Source organism: Salmo trutta, chromosome 26, assembly GCF_901001165.1.
Source record: "Salmo trutta chromosome 26, fSalTru1.1, whole genome shotgun sequence".
Classification (NCBI taxonomy): domain Eukaryota; kingdom Metazoa; phylum Chordata; class Actinopteri; order Salmoniformes; family Salmonidae; genus Salmo; species Salmo trutta.
Genome location: NC_042982.1, coordinates 42,020,851 through 42,034,194, shown reverse-complemented (window position 1 = coordinate 42,034,194; position 13,344 = coordinate 42,020,851). Strand labels below are relative to the sequence as shown.

The 13,344-nt window shown below is 48.5% G+C and overlaps 2 protein-coding genes across 3 annotated transcripts in view; one reads left to right on the top strand and one right to left on the bottom strand.

Annotated features, from left to right (window-relative positions):
- Nucleotides 1-12,377, bottom strand: part of LOC115163805 (protein-tyrosine sulfotransferase 1) — a 74,691-nt gene extending 62,314 nt beyond the window's left edge. Inside the window, exon 1 of one of the 2 annotated variants that reach the window (XM_029715985.1) lies at nucleotides 12,098-12,377. The gene's annotated coding sequence lies outside the window, so the exon portion shown is untranslated. The remainder of the gene's footprint in view (nucleotides 1-12,097) is intronic. The other variant, XM_029715986.1, reaches the window with a different exon arrangement.
- Nucleotides 4,769-6,865, top strand: LOC115163927 (DNA-directed RNA polymerase II subunit RPB1-like). Its single transcript, XM_029716121.1, has one exon. It carries the CDS (start codon nucleotides 4,769-4,771, stop codon nucleotides 6,863-6,865), a length of 2,097 nt encoding a protein of 698 aa, XP_029571981.1.
- Nucleotides 12,378-13,344: the final 967 nt, after the last annotated feature.

Here is a 13,344-nt window from a genome sequence, read left to right as displayed (position 1 = left end):
TGAAAAACGATCCAGTCCATAATGATTACCAGCATGCCCATTAGGGATGGGATCCTTAATGTTACGTTTTGTTGTTTTCTTCCCCCCCCCCCACCACAAAATTCAAATCACAGTGCAGTAGATATCACAAAGCATATTTTCTGTTATAGCCTAACTAGACAATAGGCTATGAAGGCCTGGAGAAAGTTGTCATTTAAATAAAATCAGTGAGGAGGAGGCACATTTTAGGCTACCTTGGTGAATTTACGAGGCATGCAAGACATTACATTGTGAAATTCAGCTTAGGAGTTTTTCCACGGGTCCAAAAAGTGAATTCAATCTCCTAACTCTCGCCACACACGGAGGCACTATAACTGTAGCCTATTGCCTCTGATGACTTATGATTGACCAACAACAACATACGCCACGCTCCCCTCTCGTGAAAAAGCAAGCGCAGCAGCATAAATTATAAAATGTCTCCTGCTCGGATCTATACGGACCCTTATCTGTACAAGTCAGTTAAATTTACACATAACCGTTCTCAGGTAGTCGGGTAGAGGTGGATCCCTGAAGACCTCTAATTCAGATTACCAGGACATATGCTCACCTTGGTTCCTTCTGCCCCCCCCCCCCCCACCCCCACGTACGCCGATTACGCCGATTATGTTTCAAAACGTTTGGGAAAGAAACAGGGAGGGACCTGCCTGAATTTGTCCAATAGAAACTGTTGTTTTAGTTGCAAATGGTTTGGACTAATGATTACACCCCTGCTCTTACTCTTCGCTAATGACGCGAGTGTGTGTTCAGTCTTTGGCCTGTTGAGTGTAGAATATCCTAGCCTAATCATTTTGGTCGGGGCGTGGACTTTACAAGGCCCTGCTTTACTGAAGTTGAGAGACATTGCAAGCTAAGAAACTGCGAGATACAGCTTATGAGTGGTGAAAGATAGGCCTAGTGCAGGGTTCTGACAGTCTGCCTGGTGGCCCACCTGCTTACACTGTGCCCCTCCCCTCGCTAGCTCACTATGAAAAGATACAAGTGTTTCTGTTCTAGGAAGTACAGCAACTAAAATCAGTCTGCTCCGTTCCCAAAAATACAGAATTTCAGGAGTCGATTCCTAGCCGAATCGAGTCTTAAAACTCAGAAATGGGAGTTGCCACATGGAGTCGACGTGCAAGGAGCTGAGAAAAAAAATATTTTGTTAATTAACAGTTGGAAAAATGGCAGAGGAAGGCAAGCGACAGCAGGGAAGTCCTGTATGGCAATACTATGAGAAGTTAAATGAGAAGGAAATGGAGGTAGAGTAATGGTAGAACAGGTGCAATACTTAGCCATCTGAAAGGGACGTACTGTGAGACTCAAACCATTGCTGGCAGCAGTGCAGCTGCATTGAGAATTCACATGGAATTTAATTAATTTTTTGTATAATTTTAATAGAAAATTAATTTTAAAAAGTCAACAAGAAAAATCGTCCCATCCCTAATACCCATACCATGATGCAGCCAGTTACTCAGTGATGTGTTGGATAATGGATTTGCAACAAAGCTAAATGCAAAGCCCTATGTTCTCCCATCACAGCCAGTGTTTTAACAGGACAATGACCCAACACGCCTCCAGGCTGTGTGAGGTCTATTTGACCAAGAAGGAGAGTGATGGAGTGCTGCATCAGATGACCTGGCTTCCACAATCACCCGACCTCAACCCAATTGAGATGGTTTGGGATGAGTTGGACCGCAGAGTGAAGGAAAAGCAGCCAACAAGTGCTCAGCATATGTGGGAACTCCTTCAAGACTGTTGGAAAAGCATTCCAGGTGAAGCTGGTTGAGAGAATACCAAGTGTGTGCAAAGCTGTCATCAAGGCAAAGGGTGGCTACTTTGAAGAATCTAAAATATATTTTGATTTGTTTAACACTTATTTGGTTACTACATGATTCCATATGTGTTATTTCATAAATGTCTTCACTATTATTCTACAATGTAGAAAATAGTAAAAATAAAGAAAACCCTGGAATGAGTAGGTGCCCAAACTTTTGACTGGTACTGTGTGTATGGGGGACAGAGGAAGGGGTAGTCACCCCTTATTGTTTCACACAGAGTGAGTCCATATAACTTATTATGTGAAGCCACATTTTACTTCTGAACTAATTTCGGCTTGCCTAAACAAAGGAGGTGAATATTTATGTAACTATATTTTTGTTATACAGTTTTTATTAATTTGTAAAAATTTGTAGAATTTGACATTATGGAGCATTTCTTGTAGATCAATGAAGAAAAGCAATTTCAAATCCCACTTTGTAACACAACAAAATGTGAAAAAAATTCAAGGGGATAAATACTTATGATACCCACTGGTACAGTGGCTAAGCAGTACAGGGACCTGTTCAAATACTTCAGTCAGGGGCACAACTTTCACTGGGTACGGGGGGGGGGGACATGCCCCCCCCCACCACCACACATTCTGAAATGTCATTTTTGTCCCCCCCCCCAGTTCAAACATTGGAATGTGATACAAAATGAGGCAACGGTGTGCTTTAGGACCGAGCTGTCAGTTACTCTGTTTGGAGTGTTTATCCGACTGGATCCAAAAAATAAACGCCCCCCCCCCCCCACTTCTAAAACCAAAGTTGCGCCCCTGTCTTCAGTAATGCATCTTATTTCCAACCTTCCTTAAAGTAGAGCAGAATTTGTTGGATTGGTGTAACTAAAAAAAAAAAAAAAGGATGGTAATCTTACATTCACCTAAACAATCACTTCTAGGCCTATGTCTGTGCTTTAGACCTCGAAGAGAGAAGGAAAGTATTTCGAACAGGACCTTGGCCTCAAGTGAGTCTAGACTGAAGTTACTGTTTTAACACTCGGTCTCAAGATGTCAACAGGCCCAGGGTGCGGTATGGTGTTGGTCCCTCCCTGTGATTGTTCACCCCTTAGTGACATCTGTTCTCCTTTGACACCATGGTGTTTGACAGCCACTGGTCGTTTCCCCCACTGGGGTAGATATCACTGACAAGCCAAGTGGTTGTATTACATCTCAGCAAAACTCCCTCTAAAATGACAGAAGTAAACAAAATGAACAACTAGTAGAAACCTACATCTAATGAGACAAAACAATTGGATGTCAGACTTAGGTCTAACCTCTTTTGAACATTTAGCTGGCATTTCTGTATGAGGAACTCTTTTAACATTGCAGAAGAAGGTTGATGTGTAAATAATAGCTGTGTTTTTACAGCATTCCAGTTAAGGTTACTCGGGGCGGCAGGTAGTCTAGTGGTTAGAGCGTTAGGTCAGTAACCGAAAGGTTGCTAGATCGAATTCCAGAGATGACAAGGTAAAAATGTGTCATTCTGCCCCTGAACAAGGTGTAACAGTGTAGGTTCCGTCCCTCTCCTCGCCCCAACCTGGGCTCAAACCAGGGACCCTCTGCACACATCAACAACTGACACCACACGAAGCATCGTTACCCATCGCGCCACAAAAGCCGCGGCCCTTGCAACGCAAGGGGAATAACTACTTAAGGTCACAGAGCGAGTGACGTCACCGATTGAACCGCTATTAGCGCGCACCACCGCTAACTAACTAGCCATTTCACATCGGTTACAAAGGCAGTCATTGTTCCTAGGCCGTCATTGTAAATAAGAATTTGTGCTTAGCCGACTTGTCTAGTTAAATAAAAATATGAAATATTCATCCCTCTCCTTTCCCGCAGCGGGCTTGTTTAAGTTCCCACACCTCTGTCTTCTTGTTGACTCAATGTTGAATAAGAGAGAGAGAAAACACTGTGAGTCTATTAAAGCCTGGTTCTGTTTCCTAGCCTGGTTCTGTTTCCTAGCCTGGTTCTGTTTCCTAGCCTGGTTCTGTTTCCTAGCCTGGTTGTAGCAGTTTGAATGCTGCTTTCACCACAATGGTAACCAGGCTACAAATGCCAACACCGTGACAATATTATTGGGTGGGTGGCTTCTGAAGGAGGCCTCCTGGTTCTGTTTCCTAGCCTGGTTCTGTTTCCTAGCCTGGTTCTGTTTCCTAGCCTGGTTAAAAACCTAGACTGAACAATTGGGTTTTAACCAGGCTAGGAAACAGAACCAGGAGACCTCCTTCAGAAGCCACCCACCCTATAATATTGTCAGGGTTACTTCCAAGTTAACTCTAATTGCACTGAAACTGCAGGATTTGAGCCAAGTGGTTCGCCGCCCGCCCAGCCAAACCCTATACACTGACTGGATAAAACATGAAGAACACCTGCTATTTCCATGACAGACTGACCAGGTGAAAGCTATGATCCCTTATTGATGTCACTTGTTAAATCCACGTCAATCCGTGTAGGTGAAGGGGAGGAGACGGGTTAAAGAAGGATTTTTAAGCCTTGAGACAATTGAGATGTGTATGTGTGCCATTCAGAGGGTGAATGAACAAGACAAAATATTTAAGTGCCTTTGAACGGGGTATGGTAGTAGGTGCCAGGCGCACCGGTTTGAGTGTCAAGAACTGCAACGCTGTTGGGTTGTTCACGGTCAACAGTTTCCTCTGCATATCAACAATGGTCCACCATCCAAAGGACATCCAGCCAACTTGATACAACTGTGGGAAGCATTGAAGTCAACATGGACCAGCATCCCTGCGGAACGCTTTTGACACCTTGTAAAGTCCACGGCCCAACAAATTGAGGCTGTTCCGAGGGCAAAAGAGGTGCAACTCAATATTCGGAAGGCGTTCCTAATGTTTTGCACGTCTCCCTCCGTGACATCATCTTGAGGTTCTTCTACCTCCATTTTTAAAAACACCCAGCTAAACCCAGATGGGGAATCTCTCTGTGAGCCCTCACCATCAGAGCAAACAGAATAGAGGCTACATGTTCCATCGCTACTCCTCGACGCTACTCCCCGACGCTACTCCCCGTCGCCCCGACGCTACTCCCCGTCGCCCCGACGCTACTCCCCGTCGCTACTCCCCGTCGCCCCGACGCTACTCCCCGACGCTACTCCCCGACGCTACTCCCCGTCGCCCCGACGCTACTCCCCGTCGCCCCGACGCTACTCCCCGACGCTACTCCCCGTCGCCCCGACGCTACTCCCCGTCGCTACTCCCCGTCGCCCCGACGCTACTCCCCGACGCTACTCCCCATCGCAACTCCCCGTCGCTCTACGCTACTCCCCGTCGCTACTGCCCATCGCCCCGACGCAACTCCCCATCGCAACTCCCCGTCGCCCTACGCTACTCCCCGTCGCTACTCCCCATCACCCCGACGCAACTCCCCGTCGCCCTACGCTACTCCCCGTCGCTACTCCCCATCACCCCGACGCAACTCCCCGTCGCCCTACACTACTCCCCGTCGCTACTCTCGTCGCCCTACACTACTCCCCGTCGCTACTCCCGTCGCCCTACACTACTCCCCGTCGCCACTCCCCAACGCTACTCCCCGTCGTCCCGTCGCCACTCCCCGTCGCCTCGACGCTACTGCCGACGCTACTCCCATCGCAACTCCCGTCGCCGAGTTGCTACTGCCCATCACCCCGACGCTACTCCCGTCTCCCTACACTACTCCCCGACGCTACTCCCCATCGCCCCGACGCTACTCCCCATCGCCCCGTCGCTACTCCCATCACCCCGACGCTACTCCCATCACCCCGACGCTACTCCCCGTCGCTACTCCCCGTCGCTACTCCCCATCGCCCCGACGCTACTCCCATCACCCCGACGCTACTCCCATCACCCCGACGCTACTCCCATCACCCCGACGCTACTCCCCGTCGCTACTCCCCGTCGCTACTCCCCATCGCCCCGACGCTACTCCCATCGCCCCGACGCTACTCCCCGTCGCTACTCCCCGTCGCTACTCCCCATCGCCCCGACGCTACTCCCATCGCCCCGACGCTACTCCCATCGCCCCGACGCTACTCCCCGTCGCTACTCCCCGTCGCTACTCCCCATCGCCCCGACGCTACTCCCATCACCCCGACGCTACTCCCATCACCCCGACGCTACTCCCCGTCGCTACTCCCCGTCGCTACTCCCCATCGCCCCGACGCTACTCCCATCGCCCCGACGCTACTCCCCGTCGCTACTCCCCGTCGCTACTCCCCATCGCCCCGACGCTACTCCCATCGCCCCGACGCTACTCCCCGTCGCTACTCCCCGTCGCTACTCCATCGCCCCGACGCTACTCCCATCGCCCCGACGCTACTCCCATCGCCCCGACGCTACTCCCATCGCCCCGACGCTACTCCCCATCGCCCCGACGCTACTCCCCATCACCCCGACGCAACTCCCCGTCGCCCTACACTACTCCCCGTCGCTACTCCCGTCGCCACTCCCCAACGCTACTCCCCGTTGTCACTCCCCGTCGCCACTCCCATCGCAACTCCCGTCGCCCAGTTGCTACTGCCGACGCTACTCCCCGTCGCCCCGACGCTACTCCCCGTCGCCCCGACGCTACTCCCCGTCGCCCCGACGCTACTCCCTGTCGCCCCTACGCTACTCCCCGTCGCCCCGTCGCTACTCCCCGTCGCCCCGTCGCTACTCCCCGTCGCCCCTACGCTACTCCCCGTCGCCCCTACGCTACTCCCCGTCGCCCCGTCGCTACTCCCCGTCGCTACTCCCCGTCGCTACTCCCCGTCGCTACTCCCCGTCACCCCGACGCTACTCCCCGTCACCCCGACGCTACTCCCCGTCACCCCGACGCTACTCCCGTCACCCCGACGCTACTCCCCATCACCCCTACGCTACTCCCGTCGCCCCGACGCTACTCCCCGTCGCCCCGACGCTACTCCCCGTCGCCCCGACGCTACTCCCCGTCGCCCCGTCGCTACTCCCGTCACCCTACGCTACTCCCCGTCGCTACTCCCGTCACCCTACGCTATTCCCGGCCCCCAACACTACTCCTGATCAAAAGTAGTGCACTACATATGAAGTTATAGGATGCCATTTGGGAAACAACCATGGAAAAGTAGACAGTCGACCATTCCCCAACCTCGAGGAATATAAAAAGGTAGGATTCCTAAAGCCACTGGTCTGAATTACAACTTGTTTTTCAGCTTTAGCAGCAGGCAGATTGGTTTCATGTTTCACCTGGCTGTGTGTACCGAGCTGAAATGAAGAATGTGTTTGTGTTAAATTAATTGATGCTCTTTACTCCTGTTACAGATATTGTATCCTCCTCTGAGTTTTTCTTTTCTTTCATTGATCTGTGAAAGGGGGGGGGGGGGGAATTCTCTATGGGCCCATGCTGAAACCAGACCACCACATCAACACTTAATAACAAGGGAGTCTGTCTGTCTGTCTGTCTGTCTGTCTGTCTGTCTAATAAGTTTGGAGGCACCAACTGAGGCCCTGCCATGACAGACGAGGGAGTGGGGAGAAGGGAGAGAAAGGAAGCTGGAGACAACGCCTACACACTGCCGCGCCACCTTGACAACGCCTACACACTGCCGCGCCGCCTTGACAACGCCTACACACTGCCGCGCCACCTTGACAACGCCTACACACTGCCGCGCCACCTTGACAACCCCTACACACTGCCGCGCCGCCTTGACAACCCCTACACACTGCCGCGCCGCCTTGACAACCCCTACACACTGCCGCGCCGCCTTGACAACCCCTACACACTGCCGCGCCGCCTTGACAACGCCTACACACTGCCGCGCCGCCTTGACAACGCCTACACACTGCCGCGCCGCCTTGACAACGCCTACACACTGCCGCGCCGCCTTGACAACGCCTACACACTGCCGCGCCGCCTTGACAACCCCTACACACTGCCGCGCCACCTTGACAACCCCTACACACTGCCGCGCCGCCTTGACAACGCCTACACACTGCCGCGCCGCCTTGACAACCCCTACACACTGCCGCGCCACCTTGACAACGCCTACACACTGCCGCGCCACCTTGACAACGCCTACACACTGCCGCGCCACCTTGACAACCCCTACACACTGCCTGTACCTTCTGCATATTATTTAGCTTTGGTTGGAAACGTGAAAACATTGTTTAGAAAGGAACCATTGATGAGATCAGCACTATTCAGAAAAGACTTGGACTTGGAGAAACTATGAATTTACCTGTGGCAGCTCCATGTTTCTGCCTCGGGACAATCTCTGTGTTTTAAAAAAAAATAAAAAAATTACCCAACCTGTATCGGTCCCGATTGGATATCAGGTACATGCTTCACTTCCACAGGATTCTAACCTGTGTTCCAAATGGCACTTATTCTCTACACAGAGCATGACTTTATTCCCTGTGCCCTGGTCTAAAGTAGTGCACTATAAATAAGGGAATAGGGTACCATTCGAGATGCATCCCTAAATCAAATCAGGCAGAACAGAACAGAGGCCGGAGCTTAACCTTCGACCCAACTGGTAACGCCATACATCACATCCTGTGAGAGCGCACCACCCAAATTACACCCTATCCCCTACATAGTACACTACTTTGACCAAGACCCATAGGGGAAAGAGTGCCATTTGAGACAGGCCTATTCTAAATATGAGGTCAGATTCTAGCATTGCTAATGGTCACTTCCGGCTTTATGACTTTTTAAGCCGACGTTGGAAGTTGCACATCACTCATAGTTACTGTTGAACCGACGCAAAACCCAAGACACTGTGGAATATATTATTAAGATGTTTCTCAAACTCAGCAGGACTGGACTTCACAATCATTTGTACTGATGGAAGCGTCCACATAACCCTAGACTGAATTTAGAGAGACTCTACACAACCAGGCAGGCAGCCGCAGCAAGGCCGTAGCCGGCATAACCAGCCTTCCCTGTAGCTCAGTTGGTAGAGCATGGTGTTTGCAACGCCAGGGTTGTGGGTTCGATTCCCACGGGGGGCCAGCACAGAAAAAATTAAATGAAATGTATGCATTCACTACTGTAAGTCGCTCTGGATAAGAGCGTCTGCTAAATGACTAAAATGTAAAAAACCAGACAGTTATTTCAATCCGCCACAAAAGCTCTGTAGAGAGCAGAGCTTTAACGGGTACCGGCAACATCCCACGACCCCTGCTTCCAGTCACCGCCTACATACTGTTCATTAGCATGTATGAATGAATTGATGCTCTTCTCTCCACGCACTAATCATCACTTGCATTTAGGAATGCTGGCTAGGGATAGCGAGCGATGATAAGTCAGACAGCAGCTGTGACGGATGGAGATGGTAGGAAACTTTGTGACGAATTGGGAACGCCGACTGCAAGCCATGCCTAATCGCCAAATGTCAGTGCCCAACCTCCCTAATGTTTTTGTGGCTGAATGGAAGAATGTTTCCCCACAGCAATGTTCCAACATCTAGTGGAAAGCCTTCCCAGAAGAGTGAAGGCTGTTATAGCAGCAAAGGGGGGGGGACCAACTCCATATTAATGCCCATGATTTAGGAATGAGATGTTCGACGAGCAGGTGTCCACATACATTTGGTCATGTAGTGCAGCTAGCTAACAAGTGAGACAACTTTAGCCAGTTAGCTTGGGTACTTGATTGGGACAAATAATGCATTGTCAGGTAAGCTGCAGAAGGATGAGCATACTATTCCCCATTGTTTAACAGTCCAATTTTAATGGCCAACTAGCTGAAAAAATTTGAGAGTGTTTATCTAAAATGTTCCTTCATTTCGATTTTAGTTCACATTGCTCTGGCTAGCATTAGTTGTTGATCATGTGCAAATAGGAAAAGAGCCTACCTTTTCATGGTTGTTGATGTGTATAACTGAGGGAGAGAGTCTACCTTTTCATGGTTGTTGATGTGTATAACTGAGGGAAAGAGCCTACCTTTTCATGGTTGTTGATGTGTATAACAGAGGGAAAGAGCCTACCTTTTCATGGTTGTTGATGTGTATAACTGAGGGAAAGAGCCTACCTTTTCATGGTTGTTGATGTGTATAACTGAGGGAGAGAGTCTACCTTTTCATGGTTGTTGATGTGTATAACTGAGGGAAAGAGCCTACCTTTTCATGGTTGTTGATGTGTATAACTGAGGGAGAGAGAGAGCCTACCTTTTCATGGTTGTTGATGTGTATAACTGAGGGAGAGAGAGCCTACCTTTTCATGGTTGTTGATGTGTATAATTAAGGGAGAAAGCCTACCTTTTCATGGTTGTTGATGTGTATAATTGAGTGAGAGAGTGAGCCTACCTTTTCATGGTTGTTGATGTGTATAACGGAGGGGGAGAGCCTACCTTTTCATGGTTGTTGATGTGTATAACTGAGGGGGAGAGCCTACCTTTTCATGGTTGTTGATGTGTATAACTGAGGGGGAGAGCCTACCTTTTCATGGTTGTTGATGTGTATAACTGAGGGGGAGAGAGAGTCTACCTTTTCATGGTTGTTGATGTGTATAATTCAGGGAGAGAGTGAGCCTACCTTTTCATGGTTGTTGATGTATATAACGGAGGGGGAGAGCCTACCTTTTCATGGTTGTTGATGTGTATAACAGAGAGAGAGAGAGAGAGCCTACCTTTTCATGGTTGTTGATGTGTATAACAGAGAGAGAGAGAGAGAGCCTACCTTTTCATGGTTTGTTTGATCAATAAGACTATAAGGTTACCTAATGTAAAAGAGGATCTCTGTTTTATTTAGCTACATATTGGCAGAAATTCAAGTGCATTTTGACAAATACGTTCTAATTATCTAAAGTTATGTGGAGTACGGGGGCTGTGGGGGGGGCACGGGGGCTGTGGGGGGCACGGGGGCTGTGGGGGGCACGGGGGCTGTGGGGGGGCACGGGGGCTGTGGGGGGGAACGGGGGCTGTGGGCTGTGGGGGGCACGGGGGCTGTGGGGGGGACGGGGGCTGTGGGGGGGAACCGGCTGTGGGGGGGCACGGGGGCTGTGGGGGGGACGGGGGCTACGGGGCTGTGGGGGGTACGGGGCTGTGGGGGGTACTATGTCACCAGAACATGAATAAACACACCATAGAAATAGAGTCTACTTCGTCTATATGAAACAAATAAAATCGACCACTTTCTACCAAGAGTTCCATCGCTATAACAACCATGGGTTCAAAACATTTTGTAATATGAATCATATTTATTCTATAATAAAACAGACAAATAGCTATTCTATCATCCTCCTTTCTAGGTATTTGGGCTATTGCTAATAGAGAGTGAACTGGAGGACACCAGATATCTGGCATCCACATTTCTTTTTAACACGACACAGAGAAATGGGAAGTTTTGTCAGCTGTAGGAATGGCCTGTAATGGAAACACAAACTCATTCATGTTAACCCATTCCTTCAGTTATGGTTACTGCAGACTGCAGATAGGTCTACTTCCGATGTTTTGCCATTTCATCGCTGGTTGCCGAGATTCAAAAGATTGGTCTTGAGCAATTAGGCTACATATAAGCCTTGAAGGTCAAGTGTAGGAGGCATCCCTTGGAACACTTTAACACATTATCACGTTTGCATAATTCCGTCCAACATAAATCCTGTGCAATGCTGACCAGTAAGGATGACACATCAATAGTCTACATACACGATATCGTCTGATGTGGACATAACCCAAGGTAAAAGACTAACGACGTGATTTTAACTGCGGTACCTATGTCAGTCTTCCGTTTACACAACCCTCCGCTACAGATACATAGGTCGAGCCCCCCCCCCCCCCCCCATCATCATCACCATCATCATCAATGTTTGCTGTTTAGTTATGCACACATCAACAGTTATCATTGTTTTCAAGATACACGCATTATTTATAGGCTACATCAAATGTTCTGGTTAAAAACACGTTACTTCCGATACGGAGACAAAACCCTCGATCAATGTAGTTGTGTATTTGACGTGGGCTTGAAAGATCATGTTTATTGTTACGCCAAGACGTGATACATGTTCAGCTTTCATACACCGGTCGGCACGTGTTAAAACGTTTCTACAGCGATGCAAAGCGATCAGCGCATGTCAAAGAATGACGAATTATAGATATATCGGAGCTAAAAACGACATAGTAAAAAGACTTCTCAATTAGTTCTGCTCAGAATGTGTAGTGATTGGTAGCCTACTAAGTAGAGACAGTCGCGGTTAGCGGCGCTGATGCTGGAAGAGAAGAGCAAAGGGAGAAAAGAGAGAGAGAGAGAGAGAAACATTTCTCCACTGTCGCAATCTTCTTTCCTTTGATAAAATCTAAAATACCCACCTAAATGTAGAGGATCCAGCGCGGGAGAGAGTTGATCAAGCTGCTTATTCTAGAAGTTGAACACCGTTAGTCGTACATTCCATCCGTTCTATTTGCTCCCTTGTCATTCCACTGATCCGACACACAAGATTACTTGTTACTGCTTTCTTTTCAATTGTATCGCTGCAAACGCGTCACCCTTATTTTTACTAGAGTCTGGTGTAATCATTAGTACAAACAGTTGCGTTTTGCAACGAAACCGAAAGTTTCTATTGGATAAATTCAGGTACGTCCCGCCCCGTTTCTTTCCATTTTGCTTCCGTTTTAGAAACGTTTTGCAACAGAATGGATGTAAATGAATATGCCCTTAGTGGCCTGAAAATTGCAAGCCGGTTTGCGATTGGACCACCCGCAGAAGACGAGTCATAATGTGTCATGGTAGAGGATTGGTTAAACGCTTTGAAGGGTGGGGTTAGAATGTAGCCACGCTTTTAAAGAGACAGTGGACTCCATCTGAAATATTGGTGCGACAGCTCATTGCAAAAATATCGGAGTATTATAAAACTAACAGTACATTTTATTTAATAATTGATTTACTCTTCCAAATGATTTAAGTCCACAACCACAACGTTATCAGTCTAATTATTGGCTACAGATGTTCCTGGAAAAATAATGTCAATTTGCATATTCATACAAGATAATTTAAGATCATTTTTGAGTTTTAATAAATTATGACATTTTAATCAAGTGAATTAAATGACTAATCAATCACACTATATTACAAGCTAAATCTCAACCCGAGTTGTTTGATGTTTCTCCAGGTTTAGGTTTTACATGCCCTTGAGGTTTTGTTGCTCTCCATCTGAAAAACAAGGCTATAAAAACAGTAGACAGACAGAACACTAACGCCCCATAAAGATACTGTTACACTGCTGTATGTATGTGACTGCTGACTTTGTGTGGGTCTGGAACATGGTAGATGGAGAGCAGAGGAGGCTGCTGAAGGGAGGACGGCTCATAATAACGGCCGGAACGGAGCTGGGGGTTTTATGGAGAGTTTTAATTAAACTGGGTCTCTCTCTCTCTCTCTCTTTCATACTCTCGCTGTCTCTTTCTCTCTGTCTCTGTCTCTCTCTCTCTCTCTCTCTCTCTCTCTCTTTCATTCTCTCTCTCTCTCTCTCTCTCTCTCGCTCTGTCTCTTTCATTCTCTCTCTTTCCTACTCTCGCTGTCTCTCTCTCGCTGTCTCTCGCTCGCTGTCTCTCTCTCT

Coding starts and splice junctions, on each gene's coding strand:
- LOC115163927 (XM_029716121.1), top strand. CDS start 4,769: ATGGGGAATCTCTCTGTGAGCCCTCACCATCAGAGCAAACAGAATAGA.